At 42.5% G+C, this 24,351-nt stretch overlaps 1 protein-coding gene across 1 annotated transcript; it reads left to right on the plus strand.

Annotated features, from left to right (window-relative positions):
* Positions 1–3,272: 3,272 nt before the first annotated feature.
* On the plus strand, positions 3,273–19,394 carry NCEH1 (neutral cholesterol ester hydrolase 1). Its single transcript, XM_054282885.1, has 5 exons — positions 3,273–3,438; positions 11,884–12,112; positions 14,009–14,078; positions 16,010–16,181; positions 17,548–19,394. Exons 1-5 carry the CDS (start codon positions 3,301–3,303, stop codon positions 18,163–18,165), a joined length of 1,227 nt encoding a protein of 408 aa, XP_054138860.1. The 5' UTR covers positions 3,273–3,300; the 3' UTR covers positions 18,166–19,394.
* The last annotated feature ends 4,957 nt before the right edge of the window (positions 19,395–24,351 follow it).

Here is a 24,351-nt window from a genome sequence, read left to right on the forward strand (position 1 = left end):
CTTTTCAGCCAGGTTTCCCCCACCTGGAACCAGGGTTCTCCTAGGTTTGCAACAAGTTCTGCAGTACAGGAGTCAATAGTACTTGTTTCTGGAAAAGATATTGGTGTTTGCACATTAATTTTCATTTAACATCATCATCTTAAAAAACATAAATAAAGTGTGTATAAAATGTTGTGCTTGCAAAGACAGGAGAACCATATTTACTTGGACAAGGGATTAAGAGGTAATAAGATGCATGACTTCTCAGATAAAGGTTTAAAAAATAATATAATCAATACCCAAATGTTCAGTACATAAATAGAGGGTTCCCTGTGCATTTGGGAGTGACTTGTATTAGCCATTTTTACAATATACTTGAAAATCCAGAATTACAAACTGATAAAGCAGTTTGGTTATTCTGGTGAACCTGGATTCCCAGGAACAGAACGCAGACAAATTTTAGGTATTAATCACTTTAAAAAACATAGCTAAGTTGTGGGATTTTTTTAAAGTGCTCTTATCGTCTCTAAAGATTAATACAGGACTGATGACAAAATAATTACTATTCCTCAGGTGTCTGACATTTAAACATCGAAGTGCTTTTCTTATAAAAAGCTCTGAAATGGAAACACCCATTATTTTGTGTTCTGTAAAATGTAACATGCAGCTGAAACCTGCCCTTCCTTCCAGTTAAGTAGGCATCAGTAACCCAGGAGCATAACATTTATTTTATAGTTAAATACCTTCTTCAGGCAGTGAGACCCACGGGGAGAAAGTTTCAGGAGATTAAATCATTAAATAAATCCTGACAAGCTGCCTGGGTGAGAGCAGTGATCTCACAACTGTGGCAAAGAACAAGGAGGCCACACTGGAAAAGCTGATGGGACCCCAGGAGGCACAAGGAGATCTTGGTGGCTCCTTGGTGCCCTGTGTTTTCCCAGGAATTTGGGGTCCAGAACCTCTTCCTTGGCTTCAGGGTGTGAGTTTACATAAGTAAATTGCTGGCCCTGAGATGTCCTGCAAGCATCCTGGGGTTTAATTTCTCTCTTTTACATTTTTTAAACAAAGGGATCTTTCTCAAACCACAGTGGTTTGTTGTTGGTTTGTTGGTTTTTGTTTTTTTTTTAATCAACTGAATTTTTTTTCAATCGACTGAGCCATTGATTCAGTTTAGCCAGAGCAGCAGTTTTCAAAACATGAGGAAGGGGAGAGATCAAGCACCAGGTGTATGGGGGGGAAGGGGGGGACATGGGAGCATGAGAAACTTCAGAAAAATCCCATCCAACCTTTTTATCCCTACTTTGAGGAGATAAGAAGCTTTGAGAAGATAAGAAGAGGGGCTCAGTTTTGCCAGAGGTTTGTGAACAGTGAGTTTTGTTGAAGAGATGGGTACCAAGTATTACACTCAGGATGCTGGGTGTGGGATTTAGGGGCAGGGGCAGGGAAAGCAAAGGAAGCAGGGTATGCAGAGCAAGGGAGGCAGGGGAGCAGGGCACGAGGTGAAGGAGAAGGTGTGAGCACAAAACAATACAGAAAGGCACAACTTTGTATAAGAACCTGGAGACCTTGGGGACTTACCCTGTGCTGCTTTCTTGGCAAGGCTCGTTTCTCCCCTTCTGTAGTCTACCCAAATGGACTGTGAAAACCACAGAAAATCCATCTGCTGCTGTTATTACAAAAGGTTAAAGATGCTTGAGGGGCTCACTTTCTCTCTCATTCCAGAAACATTCTTCTGCAACCTTTAGAATCAGCAAGGTGGTACTTCAGTTCCAGGAAAGCTCCACTAAAAGCTGACCTTTTAGTTTGTAGAAACATATTTTTCTTATATTACGTTTTCATGTCAACTTTTAAAGGAAAGCTGTGCTTTCCAGGACTCTATTTATATTTCTATGTGACTTTTTAGTATTATGAATTCATTTTTAATTATAGTCAGTGTTAAGTTTGGTGCTCATTCTTTTTTTTTTCCTGCACTGGATTCATAATATACGTGAATCTGGCTATTTAAATAAATATTTTAATTTGCTGACGATAGGACGGTGACTAAGTAATGACTTGTGTAAAGGCTGAACTCTTTAGAGTCTGATTAAAAAATATATTTAACTTTTTTTCCTGTCTTAGGTACAAGAAATATTGCTGTGTTGAACCACAATCTGTTACTGACCCATGGTAAAAAAATGAAAACTCCAACAAACTCCCAGTCCAGAACAAAATTACAAAACAAACATACCTTAAATAAATAATCTTTCTGGAATCATTTTGTTATGTGTTAAACGGGAAACAGGTTTCTCCAGGTAAAATAAGGGTGTCCCTGAGTTTCTGGAAACAGCTTGAATCTGAGATCCTGTCAAACTGATTTGAAGTGTTCCATGTTGCAGCCTACATCTCACCTCCTTAGCCTCTGGGCTCAGCGGAGAAGGGCCAACCCTACCTGAACATTGATATTCTTGTTCTCTGCTGGCAAAGAGCTGACACCGCACACATCCGCTGCTGCTGCAACCCTAAATAATGAAAATATGAAAATCAAGGCCAGCTCTGACAGGGCTTGGAGCAGCTTGGTCTAGGGGAAGGTGTCCCTGTCCATGGCAGGGATTTTGGAGTGACATGGTCTTTAAGTCCTTGCAACCCAAACCATTCAGTGATTCCATGAAACTGGTGGGGTTTGCTTGTGGGTCGGGCTGGCTGCTGCCAGGTCAGCCCCACAGAACCACTCAGCCTGAGTGGGCAAAGCTTTTGGGTGTGGGTACAGGGGTCAGGTGTAGGCACGGGGTGCCAGCAGTGGGTAGGGGTGTCAGCAGTAGGTACAGCGTGTCAGCAGTGGGTGTGGGGTGCCAGCAGTGGGTACGGGGTGTCAGCAGCAGGTACGGGGTGTCAGCAGTGGGTATGGGGTGCCAGGAGGCAGCACCTGGCACCTGGAAAGTCTGAAGGTGCTTTCCAAGATGTGGATGCCTTTGTTGGCCGACAGCGCGATGGAGGAGCTCCGTCCTCCCACGCCTCGTGTGTCCGCCCAGCCCCTTCCCTCGCGGCCCCGCGGGCAGCCCCGGGCGGGTGCGATGCTCCGGGCGGGTGCGATGCTCCGGGCCGGTGCGATGCTCCGGGCCGGCGGTCCCTGAGCACGCCCGGCCACGGGGCGCGGCGGCTCCGCGGGGCGGGCGGGCACGGGCGGGGCGGCGCCGGGCGGGCCCTGGGCTCGGCTCGGGCCGGGCACACGGCCGGCGGCCCGGGAGGAAGCGCCGGGACTTCCTCCGGGGGAGGCCGGCCCGGGGGCGGTGCGCGCCCCGCGGGGAGCGCGGCGAGGCGGCCGCACACGGCGCGGAGGAGGCGATGCGGGCCGCCTGGCTGCTGCTGCCGGCGCTGGCCGCCCTGTCCGCCTACTATGTGTACCTGCCGCTGCCCGGCGCCGTGTCCGACCCCTGGAAGCTGATGCTGCTGGATGCCACCTTCCGGGCGGTGCAGCAGACGGTAAGGCGGCCCCGGCACCGCGGCGCTGGGGAGGCGGGCGGCAGCCCCCGCTCCGGTACCGGAGGCGGTCGGAAGCGCGGTAGCGGCGCGGGTCCGGGGCATCCGCGCAGCGGGAGCGGCCCCCGCACAGCCCTCCCGGCCCGGCCCCGGGGCTGCCTTGTGGTCGGGGAGTGCCCGGGTCGGTGACATCGCGTGTGGCGGGCCGGAGCTGGGCCGGTCCCCCACGCAGGAGGAGAACGGGCTCGTGTCCCCCTGTGACTGCGACAGCGGCAGCGCCGCGCAGGACAGCCCCGGTGTCGCCCCTGTCCGTCCGTCCGGCGAGCGCCGCTCGGAGCCGCCGGCTGCCAGCGCTGCCCGGGGCTCCCGGCACAGCCTCACCGCCTGCGGCTCGCCCTGGTGTGCGAATTGCCGGCGCTTGGTCAGGGAAAAAGAATTAGTGGCTTTAATCTGATCCCTGTGCCTTAGGGAAAGAGGACATACGAAGCTCTTTCAAATGTTAAACTGTCTTGGAGTCTTGTTACTAAAGAAAACTCTCTGGATACTTGCTTTTTGTCACAGAGCAGTTGTCACTTGATTTCTCCCTTCTTTTCTGCCAGCGTTTTTATGCTGACATGAAACAGAAAAGAGATGGCAAATTTTCTGATAATGACTTCATCTCTGAAGTTTGTTTTCTTCTAATATTACCCAGTCTTTCACAAGGACTGATCAGTCATGGACAGGACTGATGTAAGGCAGAGTGTATGTGAAAATTGAAAGTTGTTTTGATTTAAATTTCAGTTTACTGGATTGTTTTGAAATGTGCAGAAGCTTGTATTTTGAGCAGATGATGATCCCTTCAAAAAGGGATTAAATGAGTTAGTGGACAGAGGGCTCATAAATGGACTAGGTGGAAATGTACCTGCTACATTCTTAATGCAGTAATGGTGAGTAGTGGGAAGCATTAAGACAGTGACCCTCATGCAGTGTCCAAACTTGTGTATTCTGCCTGAATAGCTTCTCTGGTTGTCACCTTTGGAGACATAGGCTGGGACTAAATGGATCACTCATCTGATTCCCTGGGACATCTTATGGTCCAATTGTATAACTGAATCAAAGTATGCCTCCTGGTTGAATTGATAAAACCTGTTTGCTGTACAGATAAAACCTGTTCACTTGTATGTCCTCCTGTATGAGAGGAAAATTATGCAATAGTTTAAATTCTGCAGGAAAATCTATGGCTTGACATTCACTTGCTCCATGTTTTAGCTCAAATGACTGAACTGCAGGCGCTCAGCTTGCCCAAATTCATTGCTAGGTAGGAACAGAAGGGCCATGGTGCCTGCACAGCATGCTGCCTGCAAAACACAGAGTCATGGTTTGTCCAGGAACACCTGAGTCAAGGCCAAAACCTCTGGCTCAAGAAGACCTAACTTTAGAAAATGGTATGACTGTGGCCATGTATATGTATATTGCTGCTGCCTCAGCTACACATTCAGTTTGTTTATGTGCTGTGTTGGGTATAGATGCATTCTGGTGCCTCTAGCTTGGAGGCTGAGGAGTCTCTTTTGAGATATTCTAGAGGTCATAATCCCTGGAGGAGCTGACAGGACAAAGCCTGGTGGGTGCCAGCTGGAGCAGGCTGGTGGCAGGACTGAGGTGCCCACACCTGCCCACTCTCTGGGACAGGGAAGACTTTGTTAAGGAAAAGTGGTCATTTCTTAGTTATTTACATCTCTGGCCTTAGAAATAAAAACTTCAATAGTGAGAAAAACTACTAACCAGGTAACAGTTCCTGTAACATCACTTGCAAAAAACAAAGGGACAAGTGAGTTTAACCCAGAAGCATGAAGGAGGGGAGTTGTTAGAGGTGCCCCAGCCACACAACAGGTGAGCCTTGGGGCACTGGTTTCTGGAGAGAAAGAGAAGGTGCTTTCCAAGGGTTCAGAATTCTCTCTAACACTGAGGCAGCACAGTCGAGAATAAATGACTGTCATTAGGAAGGAACCCTTGTGAACCAAAGGTAGGATTGTAAAAGTTAAGCTTGTGTATTTACTTTGTTAGGCAGCTTGTGTGTGTGTATTTATATATATATATATAAAATAAAGTGTATGTCCTTTTCCAGAGGTCAGCTTCCTCTTTCTTTCTCTATCAGCTATTTCAAGGCCAAATGGTTTAACATTTCTCTCAGTGGGACTGCTGAACTTTCACCCACTTCTGAATGTATTTCAGCTTGCTGTTTATTACTTTGCTTTATAGGTCTGATAGCTGACAGAAATACCTTTCTAATTTTAAAATCTCTGAAATGTATTTTTTCCCCACAAACTTCAAGTGCTTCAAATAAATTAATTGTCTTTTGCTTATTTTGAAATGGATTTGTCAATACTCTGATGATTAAGTGTGACCATCTCTTATTAGGGACAATGTGTTTATTTGCTCAGTGCATTAATAACCACTGTGAATAAAACACAATAGGACTGTCACTGGCTTTCAGTGTACTAATGATAAGGTTTTTACATTTGCATGTAGAGTTTTGTCCCAGGTTGCTATAAATTTCTTTACAAGCTTGGGACTGAGTCAGTGTCCTGGCTCAGTGTGAGAATCCAACACTCACGTATAATCAGGTGGTTTAAAACGTGTGTAGTGTTTATAGGGCAGTTTCTTTAAGCAGGTTCCAAAATGTACTACAGAAGGGAACTGATACTGCTAAAGTGTCAGTTTAAATCTTAAATTGCGGGGAACAGAGGTAGAAAGAGCTGGAGTGCTTATGTGAGGTCACAAAAATTCCAGTGAAGGAGCTGAAAACTGAGATGACTTTCCAGAGCCTTGTTCCTGTGCCCTCTCTAATGCCCTGTGCTGCTCTGGAAAGGAAACAGAGAAACTGAGACTTCAATGATAGTAATGAATTGATGTGAAAATGCTTACCTAAGAAAGGATGATTTGCTCATCACCTGTCTCAAAATGGGGCATGGTAACATTTGTACATGAAACTGATATAACACAATTTGAGATTAGAAATTAAAAACTTGTATACATACATGTATATACAGGTACATCAGAACTCAGCTTCACTGAAATTTGGGAAGCCACAGAAAGTTAATTACAGGATTGAGCCAGAGATTTAGCGTCATTTTTTCAGTGGGTGTCTGTTAACAAGTGTCTAGAGCAACAATTTGAAATTCTGCTGTAACAGCAGTATTGATAACAGGCATTTTGACTTCTTCCTCTAACCACTCTCCCTTAGAAGAGGAAAGAGAGCAGCACATGTTTATTGCAGTCCTTTGAAATAAGTTATTTCTGAACACCACTGTCAAGACACTTGCTATTCTGGTGCATGCCAAGGAAAGAGGAATTTTTTTGGAATTGGGACAGCTGTTAGCAAAGGTTTGGAAGGATGAATAGGTTGGCATAGGGGCCATCAGATAGATGTATATGGAAGAAGGCAGGCAGCTGTACAGGGCAGAAAACTTCTCATCAGCCAAGTGTTTCCTTTGTGCTTCTTCTCCACTCTTGGAATAAAATCAGCCATGGGATATCAACATTCAGGAGTAAAGAAAACAGTTGTATTTCTTTCTAACATTTTAATTTCTTTCTACCCACATATTTCAGAGTGTGTAACTTCTGGACAGATGTAAGTCATAGTTGTAGGCAGTGCAGTAGGTTGATGGTTCTGGATGCAAGAACAATCTTAGAACTGATTTACAGTAAAACAGGTTTTTAGTTATGGAAAGTAGGTCTCCCAGCACTGGCACCTGAGCAGAAACTGAACCATACTGTAAGTCCTGCTTGCAGGAACAGGTAATTTATGTTCCTATAAAAGCAGATCATCATGATTGAATAGGTATGTGAGCAAAATCTTACATCAAAACATAATTAGATTTTGTTTCTAATTAATAAACTGAAAAAACAGTCTTCCTGGTTTCTTTTTATTTCTAAAGGAAATTCATAAAACTAAGAGCACTTGTCTTTGAAAATTGTCTTATCTAATAGTATTAAAAAGACATGTTCTTTACTGGGCAACAAGACACTTGCATTGAGAAATCTTTTTGTAAAATGACCCTTAAACAGGGTAAATTGCCTAAGATGCACCCAAAACAATCTGTTCCACACACAGCTAAATGTGGAAACGATCATGTTTATTTTTCACTCATCTGTTACTGACTACAGACATTGTCGTTGGCATTTTGGCCTGTAACGTTTATAGAAGTGTCCTTTTCAAAGCAATGCCAGAACTGACTATCGTGTCTGTGTCTTTTAAGGTAGGAAGTTGAGTTTTAGACAGTTCAGCCTTGCAGTTCCCGCATCATTGCTCACTTGAGTCATGAGTGAGATTTGGCTGGCTCCCAAGTAGTGCTGGATGTGAAAAGAGCCTTAGCTGTTTGCCCAGTTCCTGATGCCCCCAGAGCCTGAAAGGTCGGTGCAGGACCTTGGCTCTGCCCTCTGGGAGGGCACTGGGGGCACCAGCTGATGCCTCTGGGGGGTGGTGCCATGGTGCCTTTGTGCCTTTGTGCCTCCTGACCTGTCGTAATCATCCCGTGCTAAAGGGCAGAGCCATGGTTAGCCCAGGAAGTCGTCTGAGGACAGAGAGTCCCAGTGTGCTGAGTGGAGTTAGAGGGTACTGGACATTTGCAACAAAAACTTTTGGGTTACTTTTTTGCAATAGAGAACATATGATGAGAATGGAATTCGAGTCCTTGGGGGATGTGAGTTTCTTCATTAAATAATCAGCTGAGGAGCCAGTAGAAGAATCCATATAATTTAGGGACAGATATTGGTGGTTAAAGGTGAAGTAATGGTGCCTCACTGGTGCAGTACTTTGTTCATTCTGCCCTGACTCCTTTCTTCATTTGCTGAAAAACTTCTCCTACATCAGTTAAATCTTTCAGTACCTGGCACCCCATATCAGAGTTTACCAGAAGGAAAGTGTCAGTCTTGAACAGTCCAGTCCCTTGGGAGTGCCTGCATAGTCCTTACCTTAAAATCTCAGTCATGGGAACGTCCTGGCAAAATAAAAGGAGATTTATTGCTGTAGTGGAAAATGAAAAAACTTGCAGCTGTGACCCAGAGCGAGCAACGTGCTGTGCTTGTAGCTGGCATGGCAGTTCTGGGCCAGTTGCCCACAGGCTTTTTATTTTTATACTATCTCTTCTTTCTTTCCTGTAGTCTCTTTACTTCCCCCTTTTCCTTATGCTTTCTCTTCCTTTCCACTAGCTTTTAGTATTGCAGCACTGTCTGCTCTCCCTTTTAACCAGAGAATATTTCTCTTCTCTTCTCTTCTCTTCTCTTCTCTTCTCTTCTCTTCTCTTCTCTTCTCTTCTCTTCTCTTCTCTTCTCTTCTCTTCTCTCTTCTCATCCACACATACACATAATCCCCAAATATTTTGAAGTGTTACATTTGGTAACCTGCAGCAGCCCTGCAGGTTATAACTGGGAGTGTGGTAAAAACCCCAGCTGCCAGCAAAGATCAAACCCAGTATTGCTCACATGAGATGAGCTGTTCCAGGTTCATCCCAGATTCAAGGTGTTCCAGCTGCTGCCAAAAGGGCTGGCATCCTTTCTCCTGCTCCTCTTTCCTGCCTTGGGCTATCAGTAAGGTTGTGACATGACTGAAGTTTAGTGTTCCTCTGGCTCCGCTGGGTTTGTATGTAACTGGTGCAGCAAGATCCTGCTCTGAGGCTTCCAGGGGCACCACAAGAAAGGTGCCAGGGAAGAACGGGCATCAGGATGGGCAGGGCTGTCCTTTGAGGGCAAGGTACTCCTAGAGGAGAGTTGGCCAACCAACCACATGTTCTGCCAGGAGTATTAGTACAGATTGCTAAGATATGATAGGTATTTATTTTTAATATTTAGAGAGAAGATAAGAAGAAATTTATTTGTGAGAACTTTGGACAAGACTGGCTTTTTGCCAGCAAAAGTGCAATCCTGATGCCTTGTAAATCACAAGCCAATAAGCTGGTTAGGCAGATTGACTAACAAAGAATCTATCTGATAAATGCTTGGCAGAAAAACTGCCTATGCCTGATAAATAATTAGGACTGTTGCCTTTGTGTGCTGATGTGGAAAGCATCTCTTCCAGGTTTCTGGATTCTTGTAAAGTATGGTCTATTCTAGGAGCAATAGGCATGAAAGGGCATGGTAGGCTGCAGATGGCCAGGGTGCTCTGTGGTGTGAAGAACAGGGCAAAACACTTCTTGGTAAATATCCCTAACTAGCCTTGAAAACAAAACATTCCTGACTCCAGGGAACATGTGGTAATCTTGTCTACAGAGAATGCAAACTAAAGTGGGAGAGAACAAAAACGAGATGTCTATTGCAGCACAGTCAGGCTAAATAAAATCTACAAAAACATTCTTTTCTTGAGCAGTATTTCTAAGACTGCTTCGCTGTGGTTACCTCCCCGGGAGCTTCCATAGGGCACAGAGAGGATCAGACCTTCATGTGGTTACATCAGTGGCAGCCAAACAAGTTGTGTGCCAGATTATTAATAGATGTATTGCTCTTCAGATTTCAAACTAGTCCTGGGGTTTCCTGTGGGAATTTTAAGTAATGGTGAGAGAAAAACATGGGCTGAAACTCGGAGATGCAAATAGCCTTGAGAATTCAGCATTTCTTCCTGCCAGGTGGATATTTTGTGTTTCTTCTCCCAGAGAAAAGACTTGCAGTATGAGGAAATGATGTCCTGTCCAAAAAGCAGCAAACAGTTTAAAATTTGGATTCCTACCAAACAATCTCAGCAGGGTGATGTTAGCACAAGTTATAGCAAGAAAAAAAAAGTAATTTTTTAAAAATTCTTGTTTTGGGAATGGATTCCTCTCCCAAGTCACATAACAGCCCATTGTATTTGGTGTAAATTTTGGGGAGGTTTTTAAATATCAAACTTTTCTTTTTTTCTATAGCAGTCTGCAGTGAGAGCTGTGCAGGGCCTTTTCTGTACAGAACCTGGATGAAAGCAAATACTTCAATTTTTTTTAACATTCAAACTAATTAGGACAGAGAAAAAAATTACATGTAAGAGATTGTGGCAATAAGATCTTCTTTGGAAGAGAGAATGCTGAGTGCTTCAAAGCTTGCTTTTATTCTGCAGGGGGGTGTGAGCAGATTTTCTACAGATTAAACTGGCAGCTATCTGTTCTTCAGCAGGTGAATGTGGTTAGACCAGTACCTGGGTGACCCTGCTCACTCTGTGTCAGCATCTTGAATTCTTTGTAGCAGGTTACACTGCACTGCTGGGACTGGCAGAATTCACACTGCAAAGTGGGCATGTGTAGAAAAGCTCTATACAACAGGACACCTCTTCTTGTTCCAAGTATTTGGTACCTGGACATAAAATAAAAGGTCCCAGCTGACAGTTTTCCTGGTGGTAGTGTTCCTACAGGCATACGTTAAATATATGTGTTAATTTTACCTCCCAACTCCATTGCCTTGTCTGAGATAGTTGTACAAAAGGCCTTGCTGGTTATCCAGTTTCTGAGCTCAAAGGGGAAAGACCTCCACTACTTTTCCTTTTAAATGGTCACTCTGGGCACTGTAGTCCCTGTGGTCCTTTGGCTGCCCTTTTGTCACCAGGGCATGGTGACAGGTATGCACTACAAATAGTGAGCAGGTCATGTGTGGGGAGCAGGTCACGACCATTTCAAAGTGGAGGAGTGCCTTGAATCCCAGTAGTGTTTGCTGAGAGAAACTGGTTTCTAATCGAGTCAGAGTAAAATTTTAAAAATAAACATGAAAATAAAAGTCCTGGATAGCTAAAGGGGATAAAATCTGTCTCCTTCTACCATAAGGAGACAGAAAGATCAGATCATTCTTCAATTTCATAGTGTTTTAGTCACATAAAAAAGTAACATTAAAAAGTCACATAAAAAAGTCTCTGTGGTTGGAAAAAAGTGTCATTAATGTATTGTTGTTCTTAACTGGTGTTTCAGATCCTTCCCAGTTCTGCAGGTAAACACAATACAAGCCAAAAATACCATTATATTCCTGTAAGACTATTCCCATTTCCAAATTTCTTTGCAGGCCTTGGGAACTTTTCTTAATTTGGAAGTAGAAAGACTTATGCTTTGCAGTGGACCAAGAGAAATAATCTGCATTTTTGATACTTTTCCACCATAAAACATCGCCTGTGTAGTATTGCCCTCTGCTGGCACCAGTCTGAGGAGCTTCATAGGTCCCCTGGTGGAACATGAGGGTTGTTCCCTTCCAAGGTATCTTTCAGAGGATCTGAGTGCTTGTTCATGGTTGTGATCCAGTTTCATTTTATTTTTCCACAGAAAATCTTCTATGGGCAGCGTTTTGTTTTAATCCAGCTTTAAAAACATTAGAGGTTCTTGATAAAATTTCATTTTCCAGTGAATATTGTAAGAATCATGTAGGACCTGCCCTTTGAATGCAGCTGTATTACACATCAATGTGAGTAGAATATGATATGCTCTGAAGTAACAGAAATTTCCTTTCTTCTTTTCCCCCCACTAGTGTCACCTGATTCACTACCTGAGACTCAGCCATCACTTGATAGTTCTGAATTATTTGATTTGCACCTTTGACAAGCTGAAGTCTGTCTCCTCTGAAGACGTTAAAATCACGGATGCAGTTTTTGATGGCGTGGAAGTGAGAGTGTTTGAACCTCCTGCCAAGGGAGATGAAAGCCTCAAGCGCAGCGTTGTTTACATCCATGGAGGGGGCTGGGCCTTGGCAAGTGCAAGTAGGTGTCTGACAGTAATTAAATAGCATTTCAGTCTGCTTTTCTCCTAGCAGGAAAGGCCACAAGCTCTTTTTCCTGCCAGGAATGGCAGTTTTGCTAAAATGTACCTGAATTCAGTAGTGACTGTCTCCACTCTGGTGGATCAAGTCTAAGGACAGAGGGAAAAAAATACCATGAACACACAGCAGAAGTGCATATCTTACCTGCATGTGAGCTGTTAAAGGAGTAAAAGGTTAATTTTATTACATCTAAGAGGGGGAAAATAGCTTATTGATTAAATCTCTGTGATGCCTGGGTGGGCTGCTTAGGCCAGTCCCTCACTTTCTCAGGTAATGTGCAAAAATCAGTTCTTGGTGATCAGATTCCAGTGGCTGCATATAAGGAAATTATGTGGGTTTGTCCCATTTTCAGAGAATAATTAGCAGAAGACTGAGCTGATCTACACTGCATGCAACAGCCTTGCTAATGTTTGGTTCTTAAATAACACCTACCTGGGAATACACACTGCTGAGCACAGGCAGGAGGAGTGTGAGGGAAGCAGGTAGAGGTTGGTTCCTCTTTGGGTGGTTCCATAGGGACTACAACCACCACTGGCATAATTACCTTGAAATGTAATGCTGTTTACTCCATTTGCTTGGAAACCACAAACGTGATCAAGGGAAGTGAGGTACAGCTATAGGCAGTGATAAGGTAACCACTGATTGCTTCCACATTGTACAGGAGGAAAACAGCCTTGGGAGACAAAGGGCTTGTGGCTCCTGTGGCTGCTCTGGGATCCAGATCTGAGAAAGTCTTCTGCCTTTTCCTTCTCCATTGTTCCCATGACATCCTGTAGTCCATAAAGCCCTGATTCTGCAGCTTCCTCCACAGACAAAGAACATGAGTGGATTTTTACAAAATTATACAAAACACAGGCTGTACTGATTGCATTTGGACTCTGGATGTATAAGTCATTTAGACCAGGATTTGAGTGAGATTTAAGTTCCTAAATAACTTTAAAATGTGGCCTTCACATTTGGAAATTCCAGTCTCTTTGTCCTGTAGCAGTTAAACATTTTACTCCTCTTCCTACAGAGGAATTCTGCTTTGAGATGGATTTTCTTAGACCTGCCTAAAGGATATTTGTTAACCTCCTGCCTGCATCATTTGTTCTATAATAGTTTACATATGATTCTTGTTGTGCAAAAGTTTATATTAAAGTGCTGCACTTTATCAGGATGATTATAGCTTGGCTTTGTCAGATGTATTCCTGAATCCAAGGTGCAGAAATAAATGACACAATTGCTACACCTAAATATTAATTTCTAAGATTGGATGCTTAGAAAATATTTAATAGTCCTAGTATATTTTATAGTACTAGCAACCAACAATTAAGTAACTGGAAAGGAACAAAATTAAAGATAATCAGTCCTCTGATAAATAGGATAGCTGTGATTAATCCTCCCTTAAATGAGAAGCTCAGCTGACATTAATAGGGCAACTCATTTGAATTAAAGCCATGAATGCTATAATAAAATGAACCACAGGCAGTGACTCATACAACAGTAACCCCCTCTGGATGTAAATGCCCCCATACCACTGTGTGCCTTAGATTTTGGCCAACTGAGAAAATTGTGATAGGTGGGTGAAATGACATGTCTGAAGTCACCAACAAACAGATGAGGAAAGGCATTAGACTGCAGGATTCTGAAATTGTGATGAATTACCTTCCTTCTGCTGGAAGGAGTATGGATTTGGCACTTGAGCAGTTGTGGGCTGATCTCATTTATCATTTACTTTGGTGATAAAATCTGCTGGATTCTGTGTGTGTGATAGCTGTGTGTTTTCTGAGAAAGCTTAATGACAGCTCTGTGACTATTGACTCACTGTCCCTAACACCATGTCCTTCTCTTCCAGGAACAAGCCTTTACAACAATCTCTGCAGAATCATGGCTGAATCTCTGAATGCTGTTGTTGTCTCTGTTGAGTGAGTAATCTAAAACTGATCAAGTGGTTTTAAGGTATTAGAAATCTGTAACATAGTTCTTTTAGCTTCTCCTTCCATAGTGGCTTCTCTATAAGGCTGTAACTTGGACAGTAATTTTCTATACTAGCCTGATACCTTTATCCTTTTAAAATTAAAACAAATTGGAGTGGTATCAGAAATGCATTTGGTTTTCTAATTATTTTAGAATACACTGTGAGGTCTGGCAGTTTCCTGCTGCTCTTGCAATCTCCCACTGTTCCAGTCCTCTCTTTTAAGCCTTGTGCTTCCTTCAAGAGCAGAAGACTGCCAGACAACAGAGAAGCAGGGCTGCTTTTTTAACATGTTGAACAATTCCAAGGCAAACAAACCTCTTGATTAGCTAAATACATTACCTAGATGACTCCAGCTTGATTGGTACTGTTCCCATCTTTGTTGTCAACTTCAATATTTTCTTTTTTAAACCCAACCACTTGATAAAATTACTCAAGTTTCCCACCTGCAGTTCATTACATACCAAGCTTTGGGATCTAATTGCAACTTAATTATATGGAGTTGATGTTACTAATTTAATGCTTATTATAGTGTACTTTAAAGGATTGGGGGGTGGGTTTATTTTTTCTTACTGTTTTGGTTTTTTATTATTAGAAACAAGGAAAACTACAAAAGCAGCTGTTGGTTATTCCAGACAAGCAGCAATCACAATATTGAAAAGTTCCTTATTATTCCTTTTCTGATTTATGCTGGTGTCATTCTGTCTATTGCTCTGAGTCACTATTACCTCTTTTCCTTAATCATTACATCCTTCAATCAAGGGGTGTGTATTCAATTAGCCAAGTCTAATTGGATTCCTTGTTGATCTAATTGCATATCTCACTTTCACAATCTATGCACAGTTTACTGTTTTGCAAGGAGCTCCCAAAGGACACCCTCAGATTCCTGTATATACAAGATAGAGAATGCTTTCTGACAGCAGGTCACAATTGGAGTTTGAAAATTGGAATCTTAAGTTTAAAATTTATTCTGCATATGAAACTTCTTTAGCTTACAATCTAAAGATGTTTTGAGTCAGAGAACTGAATTTTGGTTGGCTAGGCTCTGCTGAGAAAGTGTAAAATCTGTAGTTTGAAAAGCTGAAAACTTTGCTGCCTACCATAAGGCCCAGTAACAGCTCTTGGATATCAGATTATTCAGTAAATACAAACAGATTTCTCCTGCACTGTTATTTAGAAGCTGAGGAAGCATCATGTGTGGGATTCAGCTGCTGGCTCTTCCTGGCAGCTGTTTGCTCTCTGTGCCTCCATCCCCCACCTGCCCAATGGGTGTATTTCTGCTCCTCTCATTGATACAGGAAAGGAATTATTGCATCTATTGCACTGGAGAAAATTGGCATTGCTTAATTTCTCGGCTATTGTTCATTTCATGACACAGAGGGATAGCAAGGTTTATTCTCTCCTGACATCAGTAAAAATTTGGGAAGCAGAAGTGCTTAGGCATTTGGCTCAGCCAAACTAGGAGCATGTTGGGTGTGTGTGATTTACTCACCCTCATCCTTGTTAAGGCGGGAATTTGGATCAAAACCAGGCAGGGTGGAATGGCTCCCTTGCCAAGGGTGTCTTAGCTATTGATTTTTGTAATGCATGATGAAATCCTCCATTGTAAATTCTAGGAAGGTGCTGCACAATTTCATACTATCTTGGTATTATTCATGTTTAGTAGGTTCATTTTAATTGTTCCAAATTAGAACATTAATTATAAGATTAAGTCTTACATACGTATTACACTTCCTACTTCTTCTGTACTATTTGTCCTAATGAAATACTTATTTCCAGTAAGGGTTATCTGATTTCACCTGCAAATCCTAAAGGAGAGGTACAATAACACAGGACAATATGGCAGAGGTAAGAGTTGTTTCTCACCCTTTCCTGTTGCAGATACAGGCTGGTGCCCGAGGTGTGCTTCCCTGAGCAGTACCACGATGCTCTTCGTGCAACAAAGCATTTCCTGCAGCCTGATGTCTTGGCTGAGTATTCAGTGGACCCCAGTCGAATTGCAATCTCTGGGGACAGTGCAGGAGGGAATTTGGCAGCTGCTGTGTGCCAGCAGGTAACATCCCCTGAGTGTTCTGTGTTGCACTACTGCAGTCCAGCCCAGGGACGCTGGCAGGGTCTCTGTGCTGCTCCATCACAAGGTGATGTGCCATGCCTGAAAACAGAATGGTAGAAAGCCAGAATCTGTTAATTTTCCTTCTGTAAAGTGACTCAGCCACTATATGAATCACATAGTTAGTGATGTGTTGTTACAGTCACAAGTTTTTATGGACCTGAGTTTAAGAGCAAGTAGCTAAATGACTTTTTTTAACCTATGTTGCTGGTGAAATCCTTGTTTTTCCAAGTAGGCATAATTTCTTAATATGATTGCCTATTTTTAGATAATTATCTCTGGAAATATACTTTTATTTCTTTCAAATACAAATGAAGGACAAAATATACAGTAAGTGGAGCTTATTTCTTCTGTTAAATTGTTTTCCTGTAGCATTTTGCACTTTTAAAGACATTTCTTTTGTGTATCTGCAGTTTTTAATGTAATCTGAATTTGATCTAGTAAAGAGTTTAAAGGAGACCCGAGGCAAGTAATATTTTTCATGGTTGAATGAAATATTATTAACTTATTTCCATAACCATTAGTGATAAGAAAGCAGATACCATGTCCAGACAACTAATTATCATGACAACCTTGCAATATTGAATTAGGGTGAAAAAATTAATAAGAGACAATTACAATAAAAACTTCAATATTGAGGACTGATAAACATGATAGTGCCACATTTTGGAAGGAGCATTCCTAATTTGATTTCCTGATGCATAATTCTTTTTAAACCAGATGAGACACGATGGGGCACTGGGTACCTTGTGTAGGAGATGAAACAAAGAGTTTGCTGACTATTACAGTGAGACAATCAGAGGGCACAAAATTCGTAATTGGTAGACTTCAATGCAGGTCAAGTCAGACACAGGGAGGTGCTTCTGCACCAGGTGAGTCTTTGCTGGAAGAAACTGTGGATGCCAGCAATCTGCATTGGCTGAAAAAAACAATTAGATCAATTCATGGAAGAAAAATCCATTAAAAGCTCTTAAAAGCAAGAGTAGCTCCTTTGATTCAGGAAATCCTGCTGTTCAGCTGGGCACTGTGTTAGAGAAATGCCACTTTACACATTTATTTTTTTTTGCTTCTTACTCCCTTCAGTAAACTGATGTCACTGGTTTCTGTTGGGAATGAAATGCTGGATCTGCCTGAATGGCCACCTTACTAAGGGAGAAAAGATCAGGCTGCTAATAATTCAGACAAAACAACCACCTTACCTGTATAAGAGCAGAATTCACTCTAAAACTCAAATGAATGTCTACTTTCCTAAACATTGATACGTTTATCTTGTTTATAACCTTAATTCCATGCTATGTTTTTCGCACAGCTTAGCAAAGATGAAGATTTGCCTGTCAGACCGAAACTGCAGGCCTTGATTTACCCAGTCCTGCAGGCCTTTGACTTCAACACCCCCTCCTACCAGCAGAACATGAACATGCCCGTGCTCCCTCGCTACGTCATGATCAACTACTGGATCGATTACATCAACGGCAACTACGACCTGGCTCACGAGCTGCTCGTCAACAACCACACCGCGCTCAACGTGGGCCGGGCCCTGTCCTTCCGCGCGCGCCTCAACTGGACCTCCCTGCTGCCTCCCTCTTTCAAGAAGAACTACAAGCCCGTGGTGCAGAGCACGGGCAGCGAGGCCATCGTGGAGCGGCTGCCGGCGCTGCTGGACGTGCGGGCGGTGCCGCTGCTGGCGGACGACGCCACGTTGGCGCGGCAGCCGCGCACCTACGTGCTGACCTGCGAGAACGACGTGCTGCGCGACGACGGCGCCATGTACGCCGCGCGCCTGGAGCGCGCCGGAGTGCCCGTCACCCTCGACCACTTCCACGACTGCTTCCACGGCTGCATGATCTTCACCGTGTGGCCCACGGATTTCTCGGCTGGCGTGCAGACCAGGAACAGCTACATCAAGTGGCTGGATGAGAACCTGTGAAGGGTGGGCTGCGGTGGCTGCCATGTCTGTTCTGGAGGAAGAGCAAACAATCAAAAAGTGCACTTTTTCTGAATTCTGACTTCACTGTTCGGCTGCAGACCACTAACTGCAGCATTTTCTAGCTCCATTGGCCTTGCCCAGTAAAGAATTTTGAGAAGTATTTTTTTTCCAAACCAATCTTCTTTCCACTTTCTCCCAGATGACTACCGCCAAACATAAACACATGTTGAGCAGGGAGATCAGGATTCCTGCAGGATTCTTGCCTGGCTGCAACTTTCAAGCTTTGACTCATAATTAGGTACAAAGGCCCTGGCTTTGAAGTGCTGTGAGATAAATCCTAAGATCTACATCTACTTCTGAATATGTAAAAAACGTGAGCTAGTTTACAGCAGTGTTAAGCATCTGATGTCACAGCGAGAGCCCTGGGCAGCAGGGCCATGAATTTCAATGACAAGCACGGATTTAGGTGTTGGCTTTTTGCCATTGACAAACAGCTCATTTAAATTTTTAAAAATATGTTTTGAAAAAGCTCTTCTAGGCAGTTAAAACGATGCTAGATGAGTCTCTTAGCCAAACCTGTAATTCAGCTTTGGAATTTGGTTTTTACTACCTTTTAATAAACATATTTTTAAAAGGTACAGGACTAAATATATTTTCAATAAAAAGTATGATAGCATACACACAAATAGATAAGATAAAATATTACATGTAGCAGTAGAATCCAGGTTTCCTGTGTGAGTGACCTTCAAAGCTGACTACTTATTTGGCTAAAGAATGTGACTTCACCTGTGTTTAATGCCTCAGTTGTATGATCTACTTACAGAAAATACTGACCTTACTACAAATAGTCTGCTGTGTGGTTTGCACTAATGTTTGTAATTAATAGTAGAAGTTTTTGTTCATTGACTTTTCTTTTGTGTTTATAGTTTTTATTGTATTTCCTGCTTCGTGAAAGGAGGAAGGCAAGCAAATACAAGTGGGCTCCAGTCTATACAGAAGATTTAATTCTGAGCTTTGCAGCTGAGCTTTGTCTGTCTTGTAGACTGCTCTAGGTAAGATGATCTCACTACTGGGCAGCAAATCTGTGCAGTTTGAGCCAGTCTGTAAAGTTCAAACAGGCAGGACAGGGAGAGAAATCACTTTGTGACTGTCTATTGTCCAGGCTGCTTACAGCTTGCGGAAATGAAGGTGGTGTCAAAAGCCCATAGGAACAGAGGAGACAGTGGGAGATTAAATTAATCCTCATCTTTACCCACAGACTTCCTGTGGGTCCCCAGGAGAACAAGGTCTTCTCCTTACACCCCACTTCTGCAAGGGAGGCAGTAATTTCCTACCTCACAACAGAGCTGTGAAGCTGAATTCTCAGGCGTGGGTGTAGCACACGGATGGGAATGTGACTGCAGGCACTCAGCAGCTCCTGTGGCTTTTGGCTTTCCATCCTTCTCCAAGAGCTGGCCCACAGCAGCCTGTCCCACATCAGGGATGCTGCTGGGCTTGGGTCCTGCTGAGCAGTTTGCTCCCCTCTGTCCTGGTTCAGGAACCCTAAGGTGAGGCCTCTTAGCCCTTGGAGATCATGACAAAGGCTATTTCATTAAAGCATTCCTTCCAGCAGGATTCTGAAAAGTTCTTCAAAAAACCCCATCAGGTTCTGGTAGATCAAACTGCCCTCTGACATTTAAAATATATACAGAGCAGTCCCCTTTCACTGGGATTTAAATTAAATAGGAGAATGGCTTTGCTGAATCACTGCTTCCTGGAAACACCAGGTTTAACGTGGTTGTGTGTATTAAGAAAAACCATTAACGAGGCAAGGCCTGGATGTCAGCTCAGTCAGGCAGGCCAAAACTCATTCCCAGCATAGTTCACATGGAGATCACAGAGCAAAGCTTTTTCAGCAGTGGCCCAGATTCTTCTTCCATTTAGCATTTACAAAGACTTGGTGGAATTAGAGCAGCCAAGTGACAATCTGAATCAGAATAAATTTTGATCAAGAAACCCAATTAACACTGCAGAGGAATTAAAACTTTTTATCTGGATTTAAACCCTTTCCTCCTTTTCCCCATAAATACAAATTCATACATTGTATTCTTTGAATAGACAGCAACTAAAGTTATATCCGTTCAAAAGACAAGTTACTAGTCTGCCCCAGAGTCCTTTCCCTTTGCATGGAGACAGCAACATTTACCTGACTTTAAACTATGACTTTTAAAATAGTAAAAAAACAAAAAAAAAATTAAAAAAAAATAAAAATCACTGTAATGAGTTATAACAGGCTTCTTCCTGAATTCCCTGCTTCAAGAGTAAACCCATGTCAGAAAAGATAAAATTTATATCTACTCACTGTCATTAGTATAATATGTAGATATACTATGATTATATATCATAGTATAACTGTGGTACTGGAATAAAATGGTTAATATTCCTAAAAATCTTATAATATTTCGTTTTCCTGAGAGCTTTCTGCAAAGCTTTAGCTTAGCATTTGTTTATAGCTAAGTTATACATATCTTTTACGAATCTAAAATATAATTGCTGCTGGTTTGTTTTTTTTCACTGAATTGAAAGGGAGAGCTGGAATATATATACATGCATATATATATATTCCTGGAGTGGGTTGTAAATTTCCTTCATGCACTGAAGCACACTGAAGTCTTGGCACAAGAAATAAGTAAGTTTATAACTGGAGTGAGCGTGTTTACGAAGCCGTCAGCAGCCTGGTGCGATGGCCGGGATCTCAGCACCACGTGGGTGTGATGCACACTGGTAACTGCTTCTGACAAAGCATCTGGACTACTTTGATCTTGCAGCCATGCGGTTTAATACCTGAGAGCTGCAGAGATACCTGAGGGATCCTACAACATGCAAAAAAGAGATGTCTGAGTTCCAGCTCTAAAAAGACAGAGAGCTGTCTTTTTAAATTCAGTGTAACCCTTGAACTGAGTTGGTCCCAGCCCAGCTTTCCTCCTCCTGTGCTTTGGTCTCCTTTGCACGCAGTCCCCATGTCCCAAACTGAAAGTTTAGGGTTGTTTCCAGCTGTGTTGCTACAAACTCCTAGGAACTGACTCAGGGTTACAGAAAGCAGATGCCTGGTAGCAAGGGATTAAGATTAATCCATGTTACAACACCTGGATTTGTTCCTGTGTTTTCGTACATCCCCAGGTGTTTCCTTGGGTTCATCTTGCACCTTCATCCCTTGGTTATTTCACAGAGCAGTTTAGGACATGATGTAGGATCAGAGCAAGTGTTTGTAGCAATATTTCACCTGTGCATGGTAGAGTCTTTTCAGAGAAGATGTTCAATAAATTTGTTTTCTTATCATGATCTAGGCTTTTGTAGGTAGCTTTTCTTTCCCTTCTACAATTAGACTTTATCCCTCTATTGCAAAAATATCTTGTTCCTGATGGCTATCAAAGCATTCAGAAGACAGCTTTAAAAAAAAAAAAAAAAGCAAAATCAACTTGCATAACAGAATCTATACTCATTCTTATCCCGCTTTCATAGACCTGAGAACTATATTAGTGAGTTCCCTGTATTTTGGCTGATATTTGCAGGAATAGATGGAGATTCTGTCTCCTTGGCTGAGGACCTCTTAAAGGATGGGTGTTCAACATTTCTGGAAGCCCAAACCTCTTTCAAGAGGTTTCATGATGCATAAAAATCACAAATAAGTTGAATTTCATAACTTCATCTAAATAATTTCAGAACTGCATTCCCAGTCAAAGCAGAAGAGCCATTGTGAGCTTTAACACTTACAAATTAAATAGAAATACTTCATCTTTAAAAGATTATTTTGTAGTATTTGGGCCTCTATATTTTTTAATCTCTTACCAAATTGTAGTAGAAACTTTTAAAGTAAAAATATTGGAAGCAGGTAAACTTGAGTTAAACCTTTTAAGCTGCTATTGTCTGTAACAATGATATTGTTAAAAATTCCAATACCAGTTGGTTTAATGTTCTCATATTTATGATGCTCAAAAGCCCAACATACAACATACTTGATGTGAATGCATTCAATACTTTATGCATGAGTAGTTTTTGCTTTTTGTCCCAGAGCAGGGGAAAGATTTGTAAGATCTCATTACCAAGTGTAATTTGAGATGTGCTATCAAAATGAAGAACAAATAAATAAAGTGAAATATACCTGTGATTTATTTTATTTTTCCCAGGACCATTGGTTTTGTATTTCTGAGCATTTCCAGTCTGATTTTTGATTGTTTTCAAGGCAGGAGACTTCTGTGTGTCTGTGGGCTGTGAGGGTCACCTCCTTGTACTTCATTTCTGCCAGATGATTAATGGTGACCACATCTGCTGGTGCTGAAGAGTGGACAAAGCTGCACTGATGCTGTTGTTCTTCTTCAAGACAAACAGCAGAGCTCACATTCTCGATTCTGATGTATAAACACATTTTTATGTGTCTACAGGTTATGTGTATGTTTGAAATTTGGTTTAGCCAGCAAAATTCCAGGTTCCATTTCTATTCCTGTCTGCCTTCCATTCACATTCTTTTTTTTCTGACCTGCAATCCATTTTCTCCTCCTGCTCTCTCATTTATTGACCATTGCAGCATTGCTTTTGAAATATCCTAATGTGGGGAGTTTTCCATTTTGTCCAGCAGGTTCCTGTGCCTTTCACAGAATACAAAGCCTTTCTTCTGATGAAAAAAAAAAAAAGTGGTGGGGGAAAAATGCTTCAAAAGACTTACAACCCTATTTTTTAAGCTAGCAAGAGTCATACTTCTGCTTGCATGAAATTGAATGCATTAAAAACAGTCTGGGCCACATAAAACATTTTTTTTTTTACAGCAATGTTTTCTCAGATGTCATAAAACATCTGGCTGTGCAGGGCTTGGCAAGGCAAGGCAGTTCCTGTCTCAGCTGAGGGAGGCTTTGACCACATCCCCTGCTTGTCCCTCTGCCCTGTTTCCCACCTCCCACCCTCAGCTGGAGCAGCAGCGAGTGCCCCATGGGGCTGTGCCTGATCCAGGTGTGCCTGACACAGCTGGATCCCAAAATCCTTCTCCTGCATCCCCCCTGCCTGGGTTCTGCTCCTTGCCTCACACTTAGAAAACTCTTTGGAGCTGGGCCATGTTTTGTTTTGTTACTTCTCAGGGGAGACACACCTTTTCTCCTCGCTCTTACTTCCAGTTTTTCTGGCACTAAGCCAATGGCATTTACTTCTTTTATAAATGTCATCTGAATAGCTGGCAGCACATCATTAATATGAGATTAAATTTGTGCCTAATCTAATACTTTTTCCAAATTATTTTCTACATCATTCTAAAGTGTTTATCACCTATTCATCAGGAACACAGGCAAAATAAAACCAAGAAAAGGAACACTGCAATGGCTACTTTGAAGCTGCTTTTACAGAAACAATATTTTAAATTACTTTTTCTGATTTTATAAAATGTAGAGAACAGTGTATACTTACAACAACTATTCATTTCTGAAGTAGAATCTCAAACCCCAACATTTCCCATCATAAGACAGTCTAGGGGTATAGGAGAGGCAAAATTTGTTAAAGGAGAGGATAAATTTTATATTAAGAGACCTAAATCAGCAGTAATAATCAATGTTATAGAAAAATCCCTCTCCCACAAACACTGTGTTAGTGTCAGGACAAGTGCAGTACATTCAGTGCCATTGAGAGCTGGGATTTGGGGTGTGGTGAAGGAATAAAGGCAATTCTTCCTGTTAACGTAGTAATTTCACCACATTCAATTCCACTCTGAGGTTTTTAGTTAAAAAACAATAATTTGCAGTACAGCCAGCAGAGGGAGCATTTAAGGCAAAGTCTGGTGCAGACATTTCTGAAACCACACTGACAAAGGGGAAGTGTTATTGCGGGAACTGCACCTGAACGTTTGGGGCAGCCCAGCCGTGACTTGTGAATTCATGCAGGGACAAGGCAGGAGAGTCATGCCAAGGGGGAAATCAGAGTTCTTGCAAAAAGAACCAAAAAAACCCAAAAAAAAACCAACAAAAAAAACCAAACCACAAAATAAAAAATTAAAAAAAAAAAAAAAACAAATAAAATAAAACAAGCACCTCATAACCATTCCATCCCAGGGACACCCCACCCCTGGAAGTGTCCCAGGCCAGGTTGGACATGGCTGTAAGAAACCTGATGCAGTGGAGGGTGGGAATGGCAGGGGCTGGAATGAGATGAGCTTTAACCCAAACACTC

Source organism: Melozone crissalis, unplaced genomic scaffold, assembly GCF_028551555.1.
Source record: "Melozone crissalis strain CALT ecotype California unplaced genomic scaffold, PUWL_Pcris_2 ptg000034l_1, whole genome shotgun sequence".
In the NCBI taxonomy this organism is placed as follows: domain Eukaryota; kingdom Metazoa; phylum Chordata; class Aves; order Passeriformes; family Passerellidae; genus Melozone; species Melozone crissalis.

What these genes read in the sequence shown, in the direction of transcription:
- NCEH1 (XM_054282885.1), top strand. Translation starts at nt 3,301, where the DNA reads ATGCGGGCCGCCTGGCTGCTGCTGCCGGCGCTGGCCGCCCTGTCCGCC. An exon ending in TCCGGGCGGTGCAGCAGACG is followed by an intron (nt 3,439 to 11,883) that starts GTAAGGCGGCCC and finishes TCCCCCCACTAG; the next exon opens with TGTCACCTGATTCACTACCT. An exon ending in CTGGGCCTTGGCAAGTGCAA is followed by an intron (nt 12,113 to 14,008) that starts GTAGGTGTCTGA and finishes CTTCTCTTCCAG; the next exon opens with GAACAAGCCTTTACAACAAT.